Source organism: Meriones unguiculatus, chromosome 2, assembly GCF_030254825.1.
Source record: "Meriones unguiculatus strain TT.TT164.6M chromosome 2, Bangor_MerUng_6.1, whole genome shotgun sequence".
NCBI classification, from domain to species: domain Eukaryota; kingdom Metazoa; phylum Chordata; class Mammalia; order Rodentia; family Muridae; genus Meriones; species Meriones unguiculatus.
The window spans coordinates 187,564,312-187,585,866 of NC_083350.1; the positions used below are offsets into that span (position 1 = coordinate 187,564,312).

Consider the following 21,555-nt stretch of genomic DNA (forward strand, 5'->3'; position numbering starts at 1 on the left):
CATACTCAGTTGTCATTTGCTATCCTAGCTCTAATCTTGACCTCTAACCAAGCAATTTAAACTCTAAGTTCTCTCAACAACTTCTAAAATGAAAATACCGTCACCTGCAGCTGTGGTAAGTGTGCCGAAGGTCAGCCTGAGTGTGTGGTGAGAAGGTGGAGTTCTGCACGCCCTGGACAGAGCGACTGCTGCATGCACTATTTGGGGACCTCAGCTCGAGTTCCCATCGACTCACCGCTCTATTTAAAACTCTGGGCCTTCGGTGACACACAGCAAGCTGACATGGGCTCTCTAAAAATGACTAACTGGGCCCTGTACAGAAGAACCTCCTAGAAAAGGGAGAAGACACAACAGGGTGTCCAGTGCCGCTGAGACCCAGGGAAGTTGGAGAGTAACAGACATTTGAGCTGGGTCTTGAACTATGAAATTAGGACCCTTAGAATAGGACAAGACCTCATGAAGAAGAGCCTGCAGAAGGGGAAGGCATGTTCTGGGAAGGATTGGAAGAAGCTTGGAAGAAAGAGGCAGGAGCTCCAAGGATGGAGAGAGTCGCTGGTCCCTGGCTCAGGTGGCTTTTCATCTTACCAGATCTAAGGAGCTTGTACATCCTCTTCCTGTAAACTCACATCACCATAGACACACCCACACCAGGGGCCCCATACACAAGCAAAATTTCTGAGTCTCTTGTTCCACTGAAAACATTTTTAAGTCAGTCTATCGTCTCGGTCTCAGTTTTCATATGACTTAACTGACACATGCAAAATAATTGTATTTCTTTTCTTAACTTCACATTTCTCCTTAAACAAAATGAAGTTACCTCTCTTCCAATGGAACTAAAGAGACAACTTTTTAAAAATTGATGCTGTACTTATTTCTGTCCAGACACCTCACTCTTTAGCTGTGCATGACATACTTTGACACCTCATACCAGAAGCAAATCTACTGAGTACTGCACACCTGGACCCCCTTGGAGGAGTCATGACCCCGTACAAACACCCTTCCACCCCAGGTTCCCCACCGTAGCAGAAATAGAAATCCCAGCACAGACCATGTTGCAAATAAAGACTTTCCTTCCGACACGGAGAGCTGGCGAAAAAAGGCCCACAAACACAAGGACACAGGGACACCCAAGCAACAACTTACAGATGGAATACTACTGTAGGGATAGGTTTTTAGAAATTCCATCATTACTTCTTAGGTCTAAATTTTGTAGGGTTCTATTTTCAGGTATATAATAAGCCTGAAAAACACTTTAAGAACTTTCTCTTCCTAATCATGACTGAGATAAGAGAAAGTGAAATATATGCCTTCTGGAAAACACCTTCAGATGTCTGAACTAGACCTGAGTGCCACTTTCTGACAAAGGACCACTTTTGTCTATAAACTTGGAAATCCATTCAGCACAAGAGCAGGGGCACTGTGCTTTGTCCACAGCCCAATGACTTACTAGAACGCTCAGGAACAATCTGCTGACTGATGGACAGACTGACTGTCTTTTTATTTTTAAAAATAAAAAGAGGAGGGAGCAGTGAGAGAAACAGTGAATGCTGAGTTGACCTGGAGGTCTGACCATGGCATGCATGCACCTACATGCTACCTACACCACACAGAATCACTCATTTTTTTAAAGGGAGGGCAAGCTAGATAGACACTTCTTCAGAAATGATACACAATTTTCAATGAGCACTCAAAAATATGCTCTTTAATTTAGCCATGACGAAATGCAAATCAAATGACTTCTTTTAAAATCAGGATGGCTGTTTTTAAAAGAAATCAGAGGACAGATAATAAGTGTTAGCGAAGTTGATGAACTCTGCTGGTGGCACTATAAAATGATGTAAGCACTTTTAAAAGGTTTTGACAGCTCCTAAAAACATATTACTTAACAAAACTACACTCCTAGGTAGACCTCTGTGTTGGTTAGCTTTTTTTGTCAACTTGACATAACCCAGAGCCATCAGGGAAGAGGGAACCTCAATTAAGAAGGTGCCCTAATCAGATGGGTTTGTAGGCAAGTCTGGGAGGAATTTGCTTGATTAATGATTGATGTGGGAAGGTTCAGCCGCTATTACCTGCTGCCCTTGGGCTGGTCCTGGGTTGTATAAAAAGGTAAGTGGTACAAGCCAGAAAGCAGCATTCCTCCATCGTCTGCTTCCGTTCTTGCCTCTAGTTTCCTGCCTTGTGCTCCTACCCTAACTTCTCTCATGATGTACACTGTGACATCTTCTGTCCTTGGCATGGAAGGTCACGCAGAAGAAGGACAGCACTGAGGACTGGGCATCACTCTAACACCTGAAGGAGTGCACTGACAGGTTTTAAGCAGGTGATGGCTGTGTCAATTTGTAGTTTGGGAAAAAGAGTGCAAAGTACAAAGCAGCAAGCAACTCTGTAAGCTAATGAAATGTGAAATCTTTTAGAAAGATTTCTAAAAGAAACAAACACTCCTGCAGGAAGTGGTGGTGACTGCCCTTAATCCCAGAACTCAGAAGGCAGAGGCAGGCAAATCTCTGCAAGTTTGAAGCCAAGTTGGTCTACATAGCAAGCTCCAGGCTAGCCAAGGGTACACAGTAAGCCCTTGTCTCAAAACAAAACTAAGTGTTTCCCCTCTCTAAGCCATAACCGGGCAGGACAAGCAGCAGGGAGAGGAAGCAGTGGTAAACATCTTTGGAAGCCTGTCACTGCTGGTGGCTCTGTTCTTGCTGTCTTCCTGAAGAGCAGCATGTGAAATTTAACAAGACCCGTAAAATGGCTCATGGTCTACCCATTATGAAATTATATTGAAGGAAATGGATGAGCAAAAAGGAAAATAAAGAAACATGAGCGCATAGCCCAACAGTCAACAATAAAGAAACAGAACCATCTCATAGGCAGCAGTTGAACCAGGGAGACTGCGCTGTAGCTGCTCTAGGCTGTTAGGAAGTAGGTAGGGCTGGCCACAGCTCTGTAGAGGAGCACTCGCCCAGCATGTGTGACACCCTGGAGTCAGGTACATGTATGTACACACATACACACACAGAAGGAAGGAAGGGAGAGAGGGAAAAAGGAAGAGAGGGAGAAAGGGAGAGAGGGAGGGAGGGAGGGAGGGAGGGAGGGAGAGAGGGAGGGAGGAGTGCAAGGATTTCACCCACACTTTAAATATATATATATCTATTTCCATGTTTCAAGACTTTTCAAAATAAAGAGGGTCAAACTCTAATTTGACCGTGTGAACAGATCCGGTTACGCACACTCTACAAGTTAGCTCTCGAAGCAGTGCTATTAAAATGACCTGTGTCTGTGACAGCTGGATGCTTTGGACCTGCGGAAGCAGAAAGTAAGCGGTTGGCAGCTGCTCGGAAGACCCGTCAGTAGAGACTCTGCGAGCGCCCACTCCAGATACCTGCAAGAAAGCAAGAGAGGCACGCATCTGTCAGTGTGAGACCGCCTTGTCTGCACACTGCTGACCAAACATCCATCTTCATCTACAAAAACCCAAATGTTCCTCAAACGTAAAACTCCTGCCAGGGTCGCCTCTTCCGCTGTGGGATTTGGTGTATTAAAGGAAGCTGGTGAGGATTAAGCCCAAACAGTGATTCTGGTGCTTGAGTTACCCACTACCACGTCTTTAGGGTGGCCCAGGCTCCACACTTGGGTTAAGATCCCCGGGCTGTGAACACTGGCAGAGTGATCTCTCATGCGCCCTTCCCTGGCTCTTCATTTGAGGAGTGATATGAACGGGGAGCTCCTCAGGAATGGATGGCCACCACACAGGTAGTGTCTCCTGACCAGAAATCCTCCTGCAAGAGGAGGCAAGTGCCCAAGAGGCCCTCAGAGCAGCTCTCTCACTTGTGTGAGGGGGAAGAGCCTGCTAGGCTTCATGCTAAAAAACTGGATGGTACAGTCTCTGCTTCATTCTAACACACTTCAAAGACCCAGGGCTTAGTGGGCTGCAGGGATGGTCTTCCGAGCTGCACATAAGCAGAACCATCTTACAGGCAGCACTTGAACCAGGGAGACTGCGCTGTAGCTGCTCTAGGCTGTTAGGAAGTAGGTAGGGCTGGCCACAGCTCTGCGGAGGAGCACTCGCCCAGCATGAGTGAGGCCCTGGAGTCAGGTACACACGATATACACACGTACACGGAGGTGATAGCTTTAGCCATCGCTACAGTTATAGTTTAACGACAAGAAATGGTAGGAAATCTCTCAAGCCTCTAAGTTGACAGGCAAACTATGTGGCAAAAGGAGAAGTTACTTACAGGATAGGAAAGGACACCATATGAGGAGGTATTAATAAATAAAGAGCTTTCAATGCTTCCCTCTTCCGTAGGTAAGAAAATGATTCTGAAGGAAGTTTTCCCCATTGCTGGAATGACCTGAAAGGAAAGCACCTTGTCAGCCATCTGGAAGAGTGCTCACAGACCTCCCTTTTGATGGACGGCTTCTGGAAACAGTTCCTTGCATATCCTGTACTCTTTACCAACATCACAAAGCCCCGAGCCTCTCCAAACTGATCATCTCCATCACTCCAAGGGCAGCTGCCAACTCACAGCAAATAACTGCCCAGAACTTTCCCTCCAGCCCCGAGTCACTGGCCTCTCCTTCTCACAGTCTCCTCTTCCCACTCACGTGTTCACCTGCCATTAGCAGTGCAGAGGGTGATGTGCACAGACTTATTATTAAACATGCTGAGACACACTGGGGACAGTGTTTAAACCACACCAGTCGTAAACCAAATCTACAAGAGCGTCAAAGTCTCCCTGGTCTCAGCAGCTGGGGAAAGCTCTAACACCAAGCAGATGTGGAAATCAAAATAAGTAGAAGCTGAAAGATGCTGAAGGTGACCAGACTGCAGAAGGCTGAGGTCTGCAGCTATGGCGCTGTGCACGGCAACACCACAAGGAGCTCTGATTTCCTGGGTATGAGAGGCCACAACTCCAGAGCCAGTGCTAGGTCTGAAGCCTCGGGAGCCAGGATCCATGGCAACCCTAAGAGTGATTATGGGAGCTTTCTATCCTGACAAAGCCAGGATAAACATATGGAAATTACTAGTTCCTTTAAACATGTTTACCCAGTAAGTACCTAGAGCCACCAAAATCATGAAAAAAATGAATGAAAAAGTCCAGTAAAGCAAACGGAAAGGTTGGCCGGAAAAGGGGTGTGCACACAGAGACACGTGCTCAGCAACACTCACCCTGCAGTGCACAGGCGGCACGTGAAAATGTCTAGCAGCTGTAAACACGGAGTTCACCACAACCTCGCTGTCCCTGCTGGGGTTGTGGGCATACAGAAGCTTCGCCGCAGGATGCCCCAGGAACCTGGTGGAGGAAGAGGAAAAGCCAGGTACTTGTGATTAGCAGAATCATGCATAGCCACATGCACATACGTACACACTAGTTGTTAAGCTGAGGACTGAACCTAGGGTGCCGTGTGCCCGCTAAGCTACAATTCTAGCCTGTACATATTTTAACCCAGAGAGGTAGCAATGCTCCTCATAAAGTGAAAAAAGAACAAGGTGGACAGGGCTCTCCTCAGGGCCAAGGCCTCCATCAGCACGAGTCTAGCTGGGTGTGTCACACGTGACTGTCCCTCACAGGAGGAGGCCTGGGGAGATAATTCTTCATAAGTGCACGTGACCTCGGACAGGGGCTGGATCTCCAGGCTGTGGAGACCTGAAGGAAGGAGGGGCTCCCTCGTGCATGGTGGGTAAAGGCTTCTCGGCGTAGCTGCTCCGGGGTCACCCACGATCGGTAAGTACGTCCAGTGAGCTCACTGCTCACCCTTCGGTGAGGCCATACTTTGCTTTCTCATTGGGACCTCAGCGTGATGAGAAAAAGCACTGCACAGCTCCCTTCTGCAGGGAAGACAGTTCTCACGGCAGAACAAACAGCAAATCTCATTTGAAATAAAACATTTACTACATAACAATTTTAAAAAACAACCAAAAAATATTTATTTATTTGTTTGTTTATTATTTTTGTGTGTTGGTCTCCTGTCACCCTGTATGTATGTGTGAGAACCCCTGGAACTGGAGTTACAGATAGTCTGTAACTGGCACATGGGTGCTGGGAATTGAACCCAGGTCCTTTGGAAGAGCTGCCGGTGCTCTTAACCAGTAAGCAATCTCTCCAGCAAAAAAACCTTTATTTTTATAAGACTAATGACAATCTATACTAGTGCCCCATTTGTTTCTGCTTGTAAGAATTCAGCATACTGGGTTATAAGTACTTTCATGTTTGTTTGCTCACTAAAACAAACATACTCTGGCATGTACTAACATACCGAGGGTTTCTCATTCAAATCAAGATATATTTAGATGAGAAATTGTATTCACCGTTAGAGCTGCTCTGAGCTCACCCAGGAAACACCACAAACAAGGTCCACCCTTCTAAGCTGAAGAAATGTGTGCACAAAAGGTCACTACCGAAACTAAATGATGGCAGACGTATCCAAGAAGTATTAGGGGAAATTTTTCCCTTTATCACAGGACTAATATAAACCCATGGAGACAGCAATTATGTGCAAAAGAGCAATACACAGAAACCATGGTGTCTGGAGCCTTGGAACAAGCTTGCCACTGCTCAGCACAGAAATCTGCACTGCAGAAATGCAGATTTTAATTTTGTGGAAATGACCTATTTTAATTTACTCTCAAAAATCAAGGCAAGTACATTTTCATACTGAAGTTTTGGGTAATAATTTTTTGTGATAGTTCAAGAGGGAAGAGAGGGAAGGAAAGGGAGTTTTCATGGACCTCAATATTGTGGACAGCATTCGGGAGGCTGACACTGGGGAATCACAGTTTTAGGTCTGAGATACAGGGGGAAATCCTGTCTTAAAAGCAAAACAAAAACCTGAGCAAGCAAAAGGCTTTTCAAAGAGCTTGAAAACCTCGCGCTGATGAGCGAATGGAGAGGCTGTCACACTTAGGCTGCGGCTGGCAGTCTAGCGAGAACTGTGGCACACAGGAGGGCCTCCAGCCCACACATCTGCAATGGGTCCAGCACTGACCTCACCAGCTGGTTAGGCTGCAGCAGAGCCTGCAAGGACTGAGCTGCAGTCATTCTTCCAGTTCCCCATCTCTACAGTTATTAGCATGACCCCGCCCCCCATAAACCTACATTCCAAGCTAAGCAAAATCCTCATGTGTTATACTTGTAGGTCATGTTTTGTTCCATCTTTTCTAATAATAAAGATGTGCTACTTATTCTAGCAACATTTGTGAGACCAGCGACTACCCATCAATGTTTGGACATTTTGTCCCAGCTTTCATGGTAACTTTTTAAAAAGTAATTAATTATTTTATATGCATTGGTGATTTGCCTGCATTTGTATCTGTGTGAGGGTATCAGATCTTGGAGTTACCAACAGTTGTGAGCTGCCATGTGGGAGCAGGGAATCAAACCTGGGTCCTCTAGAAGAGCAGTCAGTGCTCTTAACCACTGCGCCATCTCTCCAGCTCCTCAAGGTGACTTTTCTAAGCATTTATCTTAATTAAAGATTTTAATGTATCTGATGTGTATTTTAAATCATACACATTTTAGAACCTCCACTTATAAATAAAACACACATCAGTGTAACTCAAACTTTGGTTCTTTTGGTGTTTAAGTTTTATTCACTTTTTTCAATTATGTGTATGTATGTGCATCTGAGTGAAGGTGTGCCACAAGTGTATATGTGCTGAAGGCTGACACCCACAGAGTTCAGACAAGGGTGCCAGAGCTCCTGGGGCTGGAGTTTCAGGGAGTTGTGAGAGACCCAATACGGGTGCTGAAAACTGCTAAGCTACCACTCTAACCCCCAAAATAATTCAATTAAAATAAATATTTCACTGCCAGGCATGGTGGTGCACGCCTTTAATCCCAGTATCGAGAAGCAGAGGCAGGCAGATCTTGAGTTTGAGGCCAGCCTGGTCTACAGAGTGAGTTCCAGAACAGCCAGGGCTACACAGAGAAACCCTGTCTCAAAAAACAAAAATCAAAACAAACAAACGAACAACAGCAAAAACCCTACTAAACATAAGGGTCACCTAATAACCCAGTCAGAGAAGTGGGCTCAGATTTACCTTCCTTGCTGGAAGTGGCTGCAGATTCAGTGGCCTTACGCCAAAGGTACCAAACAATCAAGAGCTCTGCCAGCTTGTCCCCCAGTGCTTGACACACCCTCCACAGAACTGAACATGAGTGTTCTGGTCTCCAAGAGCATGAGGAAATGCGTAAGAAGATGGTAGCGCCTTCCACGGCCGGCAGCTGCAGCCGCTGCGCTCCATTAGCTAGGGGAGCCTCCTCGCCACCGGCTATTTTTATTCTACTTTCCAATGTTCTATTTTTACACGTGTTAAAAGGGTATGAATTTCCTTCGGTAGTGACAACTGGAAGATAATCTATTAATTCAATACGGCAAAAGAATGATGAAAATTTATGAACGATTAGCACTTCAAGTCGCAGAACTAGCAGGGTTTTAACCCTCAGGACGAGCTCTCAGGGAGAAGGAAGATGAAGCAGTGACAAGATCCTGACTCTGCATCTGAAGTTGAAATGGAAGCTCGGAGAAAGCATGTTGTCTTCCTGAAGTTGACACCAAAATAATAAGGGAAAAGATGGACCAGGGAAGGGGGGAGGGGATCAGACAGCTGGGTGGAAACAAACAAACAAACACTTGTGTTTTCCTTAATATGTTACAACGGAAACTAACGTCTCAGGTTTTTTTTTAACTTAGGAGAACGACAGGCTGCTTTTTGCTGCCATGAGAACTAGCATGGTGACTAACAGCTGGTCCCTGCTTGCAGTGACGGGACCCTCAGCAAACTGCACTACTTCTTAGCACAACTGTGTAGAGTTCAGAGTCCCGCAATGAGCACAGGCAGGTAACGCCTGCCTAGGTCACCACTGCAGGACAACACTGAGCCAGTGAAGGCTCAGGTGCTGCATGCCTCAATACCAGCATTACAGAGGCAGAGCCAAGGGGTCTGCCACAAGCCTGAGGCTAGCCTAGTCTACTTGAGGTCCAGGCTAGCTAGGGCTACTCAGTGAGACCCTGTGTCAAGCAAAACAAAATGACAAAGCAACACAACTCAAATGACATAAAACACAATTACACACTGAAAACTATAAAGAATGACACGGCTTACGTGAATCTTCTGAAAGGATTTCAAGTGTAAAGATCAGCAACCATTTCACACCAAACCCCTTGTAGATCCAGTCAACACGGATTTTAGATAACGCACCCAGCAGTTAACGCATGTGGCCAATCAGAACAGATGTAACACATATACACACACACACTCACTGATTGTGTGTATGAGTGCTTGCCTGCATGTGTGTGCATCACGTGCCTGGCTGGTGCTTTGCCAGAAGAGTGTCTGACCCCCTGGAGCTGGCATTACAGACAGTTGTGAATTGTCATTTGAGTGCTGGGAACTGAACCCACGTCTGCTGAAAAAGGAGCAAGTGTCCTTGACTGAGCCATCTCTCCAGCTTCCAAGGTGCAGAATTTTACATTCTGGAGGAGTAAATGACAGTCAGGATCCTGTACACAGTGTTGGTTTCTACTCCGGTTACATTTGCCATGATCCATTTCATTATACCCTCCAATCTAAAAGATAGTCTCTAAAACAGTCCTACACACGCAAGCACGCGCACACACAATTTCCTTAAGGAAAAAAACCTACAAGCTATTCTCTCAGATTTGAAGTCTGTGAGATTATAAATCATCTTATATTATCAGTTAAAATGATTATAAACTCAGCCTTCAACAATTTTTTTTTTAATCTAAAAATAAAAATAAAAAAATTGATACAAAGTAGTCTGGGCATTGCAGTGCAAGCCAGCACTCAGGAGGCAGAGACAGAAAGCTCTGTGACTTTCAGGGTAGCCAGGGCTACAGTGCAAGACCTTGTTATTAATTAAATAGCTAAGTAATTCACTCACTTAGAATCTTGTGCAGTCAGCAAACTATCATAACAGATTTACCTCTTTCTCCTTTAGAAAAATCTCTTTAAAAAGCTCAGCAAGACCTTTCATTTCTAAGTCAGCCCTTCCTTGCCATTCTAACCTTCAAAAGCATAGAAGGAAATGACAAGACTGCAAAATAAATGCACAAAGGCATCCGGACCCCACTGGCCGTGTTCATTCGCCTCTATGTAGCTTCACCTGGCTTTACTTGAACTCACACGAGCTCGTCCTAAAATGTAAGGAGCAGGCCCCGTGAGCCAGGCAGGGCTTTGAGAAGGCTGATGTGAAGATGTATCTCTCCAATGACCCCATCCTCCATACACAAGGAACTTAATTCCAGTTTTCATGTTTTGAAGTGCACCCCAAACAAGAGTGGTGAGCTGCCTCCTCCTCCTCAAGTCACCTCAAGTCACTCCTCAAAGCTGAGCGTCTTCACTTCATGGTTAGCACTGTGAGACTTCTTGTAGCTTAGCTCAGCTTCTCTTCCTAATGTCCACGGTTAACCTCAGCAACTGCCAACAGAGCACAACTTCCAGCCTGAAGCCCCCGGAAAAGAGAAACAATTGCATCTGGTCTAAGAATTCAGAAGCTGAATCTGAATTCAGTGTTCAACTTTTCCATTACAAAATAAGCCATCGTGTTGCAGAAACAGCGGCTTGACACTGCCTTCCTACTAAAGTCTCGCCGCTATCAAATGGAATAAAGCATATCATTAAACAATTAAAGCAGGGCTGATGGGCATCTCAGTAGTAAAGCAAGTGCCTACCTTCAATCCTTAGCTCTGCAAAACGAGCAACAAAAAATCAGGATAGGGCTTAAACAACTTTCACATTCTCTCTTTTATGAAAATATTCCTTTTACAAGTCTCAGGATCAGCACCCTTTCACATTACAAAATAGGCTTAATATATGACACTGTGTACATATCTATAACACTGTGAGGACAGGAGCTAAAGGGACGCTCCATGGCTATCAGCTCAAGTTGCTCTCACAGAAGACTGTGAGCAACTCAGCTCCCAGCGCCCATATGGGGCAGCTCACAACTGCCTGTAACTCCAGCTCCAGGACATCCAGTGGGTATCCGCACTCATATGCACATAACCACACCTCCCAACACACACATAAATATTAAAATATTATTTAAAAAACTCTCTCCATGTCTCTTCAACATAGGGCTGGAAGTCCTTGCTAAAGCAATAAGACAGTTGAAGGAGATCAAGGGGATACAGATTGGAAAGGAAGAAGTCAAATTATCACTATTTGCAGATGATATGATAGTATACGTGAGTGACCCCAAAAACTCTCCCAGGGAACTCCTACAGCGGAGAAACACCTTCAGCAAAGAGGCCGGATACAAAATTAACTCAAAAAAGTCAGTAGCCCTCCTGTATACAAAAGACAAAAGGGCTGAGAAAGAAATTAGGGAAACAACACCCTTCACAATAGCCACAAATGACATAAAGTACCTTGGTGTAACCCTAACCAAGCAAGTCAAAGACTTGCTTTGTATGAAAAAAATTTCCAGTCTCTGAAGAAAGAATTAGAAGAAGTTATCAGAAGATGGAAAGATCTCCCATGCTCATGGCTTGGCAGGATTAACATAGTAAAAATGGCCATCTTACCAAAAGCAATCTACAGATTTAATGCAATCCCAATCAAATTGCCAACACAATTCTTTACAGACCTGGAAAGAAAAATTCTCAACTTCGTATGGAATAACAAGAAACCCAGAATTGCTAAAACAATCCTCTACAATAAAAGATCTTCTCGAGGTATCTCCATCCCTGATCATAAGCTGTACTACAGAGCAACAGTTATAAAAACTGCATGGTACGGGCATAGAAACAGAATGGTGGATCAATGGAACCGAACAGAAGACCCAGAAATAAACCCACACACTTATGAACACCTGATTTTTGACAAAGATGCCAAAACCATACAATGGAAGAAAGATAGCATCTTCAGCATATGGTGCTGGTCTAACTGGATATCTACATGTAGAAAAATGAAAATAGATCCATACTTATCACCCTGCACAAAACTGAAGTCAAAGACCTCAACATAAAACCAGACACATTAAATTGGCTAGGAAAAAGAGTGGGGAATACCCCAGAACTCATTGGCACAGGGGACAACTTCCTGAACAGAACACCAACAGCACAGGCTCTAAGATCAACAATCAATAAATGGGACCTCACGAAACTGAAAAGCTTCTGTAAATCAAAGGACACCATCATCAAAACAAAACAACTCCCTACAGATTGGGAAAGAATCTTCACTAACCCTTTATCTGACAGAGGGCTGATATCCAGCATATATAAAGAACTAAAGAAGCTGAAAAGCAGCAAACCAAGTAATCCAATTAAAAAATGGGGAACAGAGCTAAACAGCAAATTCTCTGTAGAGGAATATCGAATGGCAGAGAAACACTTAAAGAAATGCTCAACCTCATTAGCCATCAGAGAAATGCAAATCAAAACAACCCTGAGATTTCACCTTACACCCATCAGAATGGCCAAGATGAAAAACTCAAGTAACAATACATGTTGGAGATGTTGTGGAGAAAGGGGAACCCTCCTCCACTACTGGTGGGAATGTAAACTTGTACAACCACTCTGGAAATCAATTTGGCGCTTTCTCAGACAAATAGGAATAGCGCTTCCTCAAGACCCAGCCATACCACTCCTAGGCATATATCCAAAAGAGGCTCAAGTATACAATAAGGACAATGGCTCAACCATGTTTGTAGCAGCCTTATTTGTAATAGCCAGAAGCTGGAAACAGCCCAGATGCCCCTCAACTGAAGAATGGATGCAGAAATTGAGGTATATCTACACAATGGAGTATTACTCAGCAATGAAAAATAAAGAAATCATGAAATTTGCAGGTAAATGGTGGGACCTGGAAAGGATCATCCTGAGTGAGCTAAGCCAGAAGCAGAAAGACACACACGGTATATATTCACTCATATAGACTTATAGGATAAACCTACTAAAATCTGTACATCTAAAGAAACTAATCAAGAGAGAGGACCCTGACTAAAACGCTCAATCCCCATCCCAAAAGGCAAAGAGGATGGACATCAGAAGGAGGAGAAAGGAGGAAACAACTTAGGAACCTGCCACAGAGGGCCTCTGAAAGGCTCTGCCCTGCAGACTATCAAAGCAGATGCTGAGACTTTAAGGCCAACTGTTGGGCAGAGTGCATGGAATCTTATGTAAGAAGTGGGAAATAGTAGGTTATGGAGAGGACAGGAACCCCACAAGGAGAGCAACAGAACCAGAAAGTTTGAACACAGGGGTCTTCCCAGAGACCCATATTCCAACCAAGTACCAGGCATGGAGATAGCCTAGAACCCCTGCGCAGATGTAATCCATGGCAGTTTAGTGTCTAAGTGGGTTACATAGTAATGGGAAGAGGGACAGTCTCCGACACAATCTGATTGGCCTGCTCTTTGATCACCTCCCCCTGAGGGGGGAGCAGCCTTACCAGGCCACAGAAGATGACAATGCAGCCACTCCTGAATGCAAATAAGATGGATTTAGTTACAATATATAAAAAAAAAAAAATACTTACTGTATTCCAAAATCTAGAACTGATGGCTGAAAATGTAAGCCTTTCCCAACAAACAGTTTCTCTGAGAAGCTAAAAGACAAGGAAAAAGGAGAGAAATTAATTGCTGCAGTTTTAAAGTTTGGATGCTGCAATCACATACTGATGTCAATGGCTCTAAATTCATGAGATACAAGTATACTCCCTTATAAATTTGAACTAGAATTCCAAAATTTTACATTCTTAGTTTACAGTTAGTATAATGTTTATCAAATGTACAGATCCTGTTTGTGTGATGACATAAATGGAGCCCCAATAAATGATTAGTTGGTTTAGTTCTGCAGGTACCGGGCATCTTTATACACCCCGAATAAATAAAAGCATAAATATATATACACATATATATATATGTGTGTGTGTGTGTGTGTGTGTATAGTGTGTACATATATATGTATAAATATGTATACATATATGTATGTGTGTGTGTGTGTGTGTGTGTGTATGTGTGTGTATGTGTATAAATATCTGGTATGTTTGAGGAAACTTTGGCTCCTGAATCTGCTGGGCCAATGGTTAAGAGAGAAAGGCCAGGCTGACTCCTAAAGGTAGGCATAATCTCCAGCCATGTCTGGAACTTTCTCCATTTAGTTTTGTTTGTTTCTGAGATGAAGGCTCACTATGTAGGCCAGACTAGGCTGTGAACTCACTATGTAGCTCAGGCTGGTCTCAAATTCATGGAAAGATCTTGTCTCAGCTCCTGGGTGCTGGGATTATAGACGTGAACCATCATTCTTGGTATATACTTCTAAGAATTAGAATCACACTGACTCTTACACAGCAAGTCACATTTTCAGGGCTTGCTGCTTATTACTGTTGAGCTCATTTTCCTTTAAAAGTCACAGGGCTGGAAAGATGGCTCAGAAGTTAAGGATACTTGCTGCTCTTGCAGAGGATCCCGGCTCAGTTCCCAGCACCTACATAGTGACTCACAGCCATATTTAACTCCAGTTCTGGTGGATCTGACTGCCCTTCTGAATTCTCTGAGCACCAGGCACACATATGCTACACATATGTGCATGCTGCTTATACAAGCAAATCACTTATACATATAAAATAAAATAAACTTTTTAAAAGATTATTTCTATAAGTCAAGTCAGTAGAAAAAGAAACTAAACACATGTAAATGAAAAATATAATAACAATATAACACATTACATAAACATTTAGATAGATAAATTAGACAGACATATGACATTTTCAAAGTTACGTGATGCAGAGATGCTTGATGGAAGAAACGCTTTAAGTGAATGGAGATGCTTTATGTAGAGACTGAACAGCTTCTGATAACAGAATCTTGCCATTTTTCCTTCCCCTAAAAGCCTCCAGGTAGCTGGGCCCGCCTTGGTCATCTGGACTGTGAGTCTGCCAGCTACTAAGTTTTGTGACCTTCTAGAAGATCTTTCAGCAAGGTGTGATTTTTCCTGAAAGCAAAATCTACAGGGGGGACGGAGAACCAACCCCACAGTCCTCCCTCACAGGTCCAGCTGCAGTCTTTCCTTCCTCCTCCTCTCAGCGTCCATCAGAGGCCCTTCCTCCAGTCCTTCCCCTGAAAGTGTTGTTTCTTGGTTACAGCTACTGAGTCTCTACCCTATCTCCAACACCAGCTGTGCTAATAATCAAAGCGACACTCTTGTCTCACACACCTAACTCCTGACAACCTGTCCACCCAACAGAGTGGACGCCCAACGGTGTGCTGCTCACCACACTGCTTCAGACCCGAGGCCCAGCACTGGCACTCTGAGCTGCCTGTGAGACCACCAGCTGCCTCCACAGCAGAAGCGAACGCCTCAGAGGTTTTACACCACGCTGGTCAAGGTCAGCCTCCCAGGAGACCACAGACAGCCTTCGCGAGGCTACAGAAATGTGCGGCACAAACAAGGGGCAACAGCCATGAGCAGGAGTTCCTTCTCACCCAGCACGGAGAACTGAGCTGATCATCAGGTTTCACACATGGTTTCCAAGCGCCCAGATGAAGCGTGGAGGAGTTCATCAGCTCACCAAGGTCACAAAGCACAGGAGAGAGAGCCAAATTCTCACTCAGACCTGTGGTAGCTGGAAGGGAAAACACTCTTCTGTCTAGACACCAAATGACCTCCCCAGGGAACCAACTAGGCCTAGCCTGCCAAGTCATAGCCTAGACCATGGCAGTATGAGAAGACTGGCTCCATGCCCACAGCCGTTGCTTCCATGAGTGGGGCCTGAGCGGGTCAGTAGCTTCACTTGTTAGTGCCTGTCACGTTATCTAAAAAAGTTCAAGGGGCAGCAGAACTTAGCATACAGTTGTTGTGAAGGTAAATGAGAGGACAAGACCTTTGCTTCATGCCCTGAACACGGTGTATGCAATGACCACAGATCATGTTACAAGGAGGATGACATTCATCTAATAATAAAAAAGAGACAAATGCAGAGGCCCCTGGCACTCAGTGTCCACTGGCCTCTGGACTGAGAGATCCCAATGGAGTGATGGGAACGGTCTATGAATAGAACAAATGAAACACAGACCTAGGCTATACCACAATTAACAGATTTTCAAATTCCACAATCAGAAACTTCAAGTGCTCAACTAAAAATCAGGCACCTGGGGATCAATGTGAAGTACTACAGCAGAAATGCCCCCAAATTCCTCTAACTTTTAAGTAAAAAAAAAAAAAAACAAAACAAAATCCCATCAGTGATTTTCCCCCCAAAAGTCACAGAAAAGATTCTTTTCCTCATTAGTAGGTTTTATGTTAGCTGCCTTAAAAATTCAGAAAACATATCAAAGCGTAGGGAAGCTTACCGTTAAGTACGTTTATATGATGGCATCTTGAGGCAACAGCCCATCAGAGATGGTATGGATGTGGAGTCTTCATACACATGCTATCGCACAGAAGGGCTGGGGCTGATAACCCAAATCCCTCCCCAAGGCAGGCCCCACGAACTACAATCACTCTTCTTCACAAAAAAACCTTAGAAATTCATCTTTCCCAACCTCTCTGTTTTAGGACAGTCCTTTTAGGACCTGTCCTTTTTCAGGTCCGAAGACCTTCCGTATCTTGAGGGGTCCTACAAATAGCGTGGAGAAAGCTGTGCCGCACTCCAGGTCCAGGTGAGTAAACAGGTAGGCCTCTCTGGGCTCCCCTACCCCACCCCACGTCAGCACCTAGACCCATGCAACCACTCTCCATGGAGACCCCACAGCTGAACACATGGAGGCGCCTCGGGGCTGGAGCACATGATACACACCTTCCTTCCTGCCTCCTCTTATGCCTTGATTCCTGTGGGGCCCCTGTTGTGCTTTATAATAGAAGAATGAGTCAATGTTTCCCTGGCCTCTGTGAGCTGCTCTATCCAATTATCAAAAACCTACAGGGTTGTGGGAACCTTGCCTCCAACCTGTGGGTTGGAAGTGTGGGCAGAACACCTACAGCTTGTGGCTTGGCACCTCACACAGGGAGGAGGCCTGGGGACTGTAGTCTTGGTCTGCAGTTTCTCAACAGAGACGGTGACTGAATGAGGCTACAGGACTCCAGCTGGTGTCTCCTGCACAACTGAGCATGGCTAGCTGGTGGGCACAGTCGCACTCTGTGTTCATTACCATGGTGCAAGGGGTAAGGAGACAAGGTGGCTGCCTTCCCAACACTGGGTAAGTAGCCAGCAGCCATAATTTAGTCACATATGGACATCAAAACTTATCCTCCATTATCAGCGCTAAGAACTTTACACTGTGGTTAAATGCCAAAGTCATTTCCAAACCAACACTCTCCAAGAAAGAAGGCTTTCTGAGAGGCTGTGGTAAATAAACAATGAGCCAGCATCTCACCTCTACTCTGTCACAGGCAGCATGACGTCTGCACATCTCACCCTTAACAACACCACCCAGTGGCCCAGGACGGCCAACCTCACCCGGCCGCCCCTGCCCTAGAGCCTCATATGGCACAAAGTGAGCACACGCACTGTCCAAGTCGACTGTGTGTTCAGGCTGTGTGTCTCAACCCTCACCCTGTTCTACAAGACACACTATTCAAAGAGAACAGCACAGAAGCGCTTCTGGGACAGGAACAGAAAACACAGGTGTGAGGCCCAGAAGGACACGGGTGCTTGTCTGTGTACCCCATCCCCCACTCTCAGTCCTTTCTGGATGATGGGGGCGAAGAATGAACCCACATCTGTGCGCAGGCTAAAAGCACGCTTTCTTTATGGCCCACAGCCCTGTGTTTACGTGAAGTCCTTGTTTTAAAGTTGCCCAGCTTCTGCAGAACACAGAACCTTTTCAGCAGCTGAATACAAGTCATCCCATATTTGTAAAGGTCTAGCTCTGACTAAATGACCCAAATCAAGCTATCCTACACTTTTTAAGGTCCATTTCAGTCTAAATGATACAAATCAAAACATTCCACACTTTCTGAAGATCTATCACTGTCTGAATGTCCCAAATCAGGAAACCCATACTTGTTTTTAAAGGTCCATCTCTGTCTAAACAATCCGTAGTATTTCTCTTTTTCCTAAACTTTGGCCACATTTTCTCTCTACATATAAAATAAAGTCAAATAAACCGAAGTTAAAATTAACTTGAAAAGATGGTTAGTCTAAGAGAAAAGATCAGGAACGAGATTGCCTGAGTCAGAAGCAGCTATAACAGGATCCCATGGTGCAGGGCTCCGTTTCCTCTTCCTCAGAATGGACGGTTGTACTGGATGTAGCTGACATTCTCAGAACCCTGTGGGTACCTAGACTCCTTAACTCCTAGAAAAGGTGGCCTAGGTGCTGATGTCACAGGTGCCCTTTTAAAAACAGCAGCCCTGCTGCTTAGACATGGAAGCAAATCAACTATAACCAGCCACTCTGGCCATTTGCGTCGCTTATCAGCTGACCAAATACAATACTCCACCTTTCCAGAGGGAGCAGTAGGGCCAGGGACTCTGGCCCCACCCCTGGCAGCACTAAAACAGGTGCTAAGGAATACGCTGTCCCCAGGCCATAGCCCAGGGCGTGTGAGCATGCCAAGCGGCAGATTACAAGGCTCACCTACTGAAAATGAGGACCTTCCTGGAAAAAAGTGAAAAAACAGCAAAGGTTTCTTTTTCTTTTTAATCATGCTGGAATCCTGCCCCCACGTGTGCTAGACTGGTACTCTGTTACTGAGTTCCAGTCCCAGCTCTAGCAAAGGTCTCAAAGAACGGGGCTGCATGATGGACTCAATGAACAGCTACCACAGTTGGACACTGGATGGAGACCACCCCAGAAGCACTGACTGTCAGCAGAGATCTAAAAATTGAGAAGAGGATAGAAGCCGGGAATCGAGGGTGGGAGGAAAGTGGGTGACGGCAGAGCAGAGGCAGCCCTTGGTGGCTAAGCTCTGCTGGACTACCAGGAGTGCTGGCCAAGTCCATGGGTGCGCACCCACGCTCCAGCAAATAAAGACATCATGTTTTCCTCCCAAGAGTGGCTATGCCCCTGCGATGGAGGGTATTGCTTTTGAAGACAGCCTTCTCTTTCCACATAACTGAAACCCCACAGAAGGAGATTAGGGGACAACACCTGACTATTCTCCATATTCCTCAGTGGTCTGCTCCCATCGTTGCTCTCCAAGCCTTACCATCTACCAAACTGTCACCTTATAATAAACTTTTCCAACACCTAGAGAGCACCAAATTAAATTATAAAAAAACATAGAACTCACAGTAGAAAAACAGGTCTTTTGGCAGAACATGGTTTCCTATTTCCTTCACTGTGGAAGGCTTCAGGTTTCAGGGTCAAAGCACTGATACACGCAGAGAACATCAAAGAATAAAGAGCCCTGAGAACGCAACCTGGGTGCACTCAGTGATTAAACAAAGAGCTTGGGTTTGAAGGCACCCACAATGCATTATCAGCCAGGCCTTCCTAAAGCCAGGACAAATGTCCTCCACTAATGTGTCCCAAAACTGCTGATGAAAGTCCTCATATCTGTAACTCCCACAGAGAGAATTCCTCTGTCAAAGACTAACCCACTTGCCCAGATACTCTTTCTGGATGGGTCCTGGGCTCCTGCCCTCTCTCTTTTCTCTCCTACACATCCTGTGAGGAGACTTGTGCCCTCTCCCCCTCACAAGTCCAAGTGCTGATGAACAACGACAGCGGCTAAGCACCGAGCCCTCCTGAGGCCCCAGATGCCAGCCCAGCACTTTATCCACGTGACTGTATGGCCTGTGTGGGCCCTTGCCATCTGCTACAGCTAGGGTCAGCAGCCTCCCAAATGCCCATGCGTTAGCGTCTTTGTCCACAGAGCGCTGCTTCTCCTGTTAATGACAGTATGTCACTGAAGGCAGTCTTCTTCTGTGGGTCATGACCAGGAGATGAACACTTCCTTCTACGTGTGTTCCCCACCACCGATCAAGCATGCCCACACACACAAGCGCTTATCCCACCTGGTCATTGGCAGGACCCTCTAAAACCACGCACCAACCTTAGGTAACAGGTACCTGTAACAGACAGTTGACCGGCTTGCAGTCCCATTCCATCTGTGAAGAAAGACTGGAGGCTTCAACAACCTGCCAAAGCCCTCTGTGACCCTCTGTGCTGGGGTAGGCTGGGGTAGAGAGATGGGACATGAATGCACACAAGCCCTGGCTCCAAGGCCTGCCCCACCCCTGCTATCTCTTAGCCTCCACTCTCCTGCTAAGGGTGCCCGGGATCCTCAGGCTGCGGAGTCAAGGACTGGGCTTCCTCCATCTCTGCTGGCTTCCATCTCTGGCAGCCAGAGATTTCCGGGGCTTCTAGGACACTGTTCCTGTGTTCCCTCCTTCTGTAACAGCTGTGCCGCCATCTCCCCTGTCAGGCTCCTCTTCCTCTGTGCAGCTTTGCCCAAGACTGAATGAGGCTCTTCCTTTAAGCTCTCATATTCTGGCCAAAGTCCCTGCCCATCCACTCTAAGACTTTATTGATAACAAATGTCCCTATTTGGTGGCTGTTCATTCCCTTCCAGACAGCATTTGTAGATTTCCCACTCTACAGCTTCGGAACTCAGAACTACCCTCACACCAGTTTTACTAGCTCCCTGTGCAACAAGGATACTGTCACATGACCCTGTGACTAGACCGACTCCCCTGAGGCAGGGCCTCAGGCACTGAAACGACAAGAAGGAAGGGAAGATGGAAGGCAGAGTCCCTTTCAGGCAACCGCAGCAGTAGTAGTCCAGCTGTGTGAGTGGCAAAGGCGACAGCGTCCCCAGCTGGATCTTCCGGCAGTCAATCTAGCCAGCCCTGTCTAATTTGTGCTCCCCAGGCCTAGCCTAAATTCTTCCCAGAGATTCTGCCAGCTGCTAGCCCCTTTTCTGTAAATTCCCTTTTGCTTAAATCAACCAGTAGTGCTAGTTTCTGTGGCGATTCATTCCAAAGCCTGTGTGTGTCTGTGGCCTAGGCTCTTCAGTGAAGTTCCTGGCTCGACATTCCAAATGTGCCAGAACCACCACTTGGAGGGACAGCTGTCAGCACCTCCAGGCAGAATCCAAGATGGCAGTGAACTTGGTGTATGAGATGGCCAACTTGCTGCGTGGCTTGTCTATGCGCCCAGAGAGGCCATCTGGGCATCCCCACTCCTGTAGCCTTCCTTAGTTCCACTCAGCTAGCCACTCTGAGGGGTCTCCAGGGATTTCATACTTCACACCAGGTAAGTCTCTTGCTCTCCATTCACACTATCAGGACTTTACTTTCAAAAAGCCCTCATTTGCAATTCAAAATAACGTCAAAATATGCCATTATATTCACACATCAGCCACAGCACATGCTGCACGTGTGAGGAGCGCCAGCATCCACATGGACAGTAAAAGCCTGGCAAAGGACAGTCCAGCAATTGAGAGTTTCCCCTGGTCCCCGCTGCACCTTCCTCCTCTCTTCCAGTTAGGTACAACTCCTCTGCAGTTTGAGGACTGACATCTTTCCTGGACTCTAGAGGTCAATCATACTATCATGTTGAAATAATCTGAGTATGATTTCATAATGTGCAAAGTACAAACTCTATTTTGTCTTTTCTTCCAGCTCTGGGAGAGCAAGGTA

The 21,555-nt window shown here is 45.7% G+C and overlaps 1 protein-coding gene across 6 annotated transcripts in view; it reads right to left on the minus strand.

Moving 5' to 3' along the window:
- Positions 1-21,555, minus strand: part of Tmem131l (transmembrane 131 like) — a 130,756-nt gene that overhangs the window by 51,303 nt on the left and 57,898 nt on the right. For 4 of the 6 annotated variants that reach the window (XR_009590134.1, XM_021649649.2, XM_060378496.1 and 1 more), the window contains exons 4-7: positions 13,505-13,573; positions 5,171-5,294; positions 4,236-4,352; positions 3,269-3,379 (exon numbers count right to left, since the gene is read on the minus strand). Coding sequence is in view for 5 of the 6 variants with exons in the window: in XM_021649649.2 (XP_021505324.1) it covers positions 3,269-3,379; positions 4,236-4,352; positions 5,171-5,294; positions 13,505-13,573 (421 nt within the window). In the remaining variant the exon portion in view is untranslated. Of the gene's footprint in view, positions 1-3,268; positions 3,380-4,235; positions 4,353-5,170; positions 5,295-13,504; positions 13,574-15,452; positions 15,500-21,555 lie in introns of those variants that run through there. The other 2 variants (XM_021649650.2, XM_060378497.1) reach the window with 2 other exon arrangements.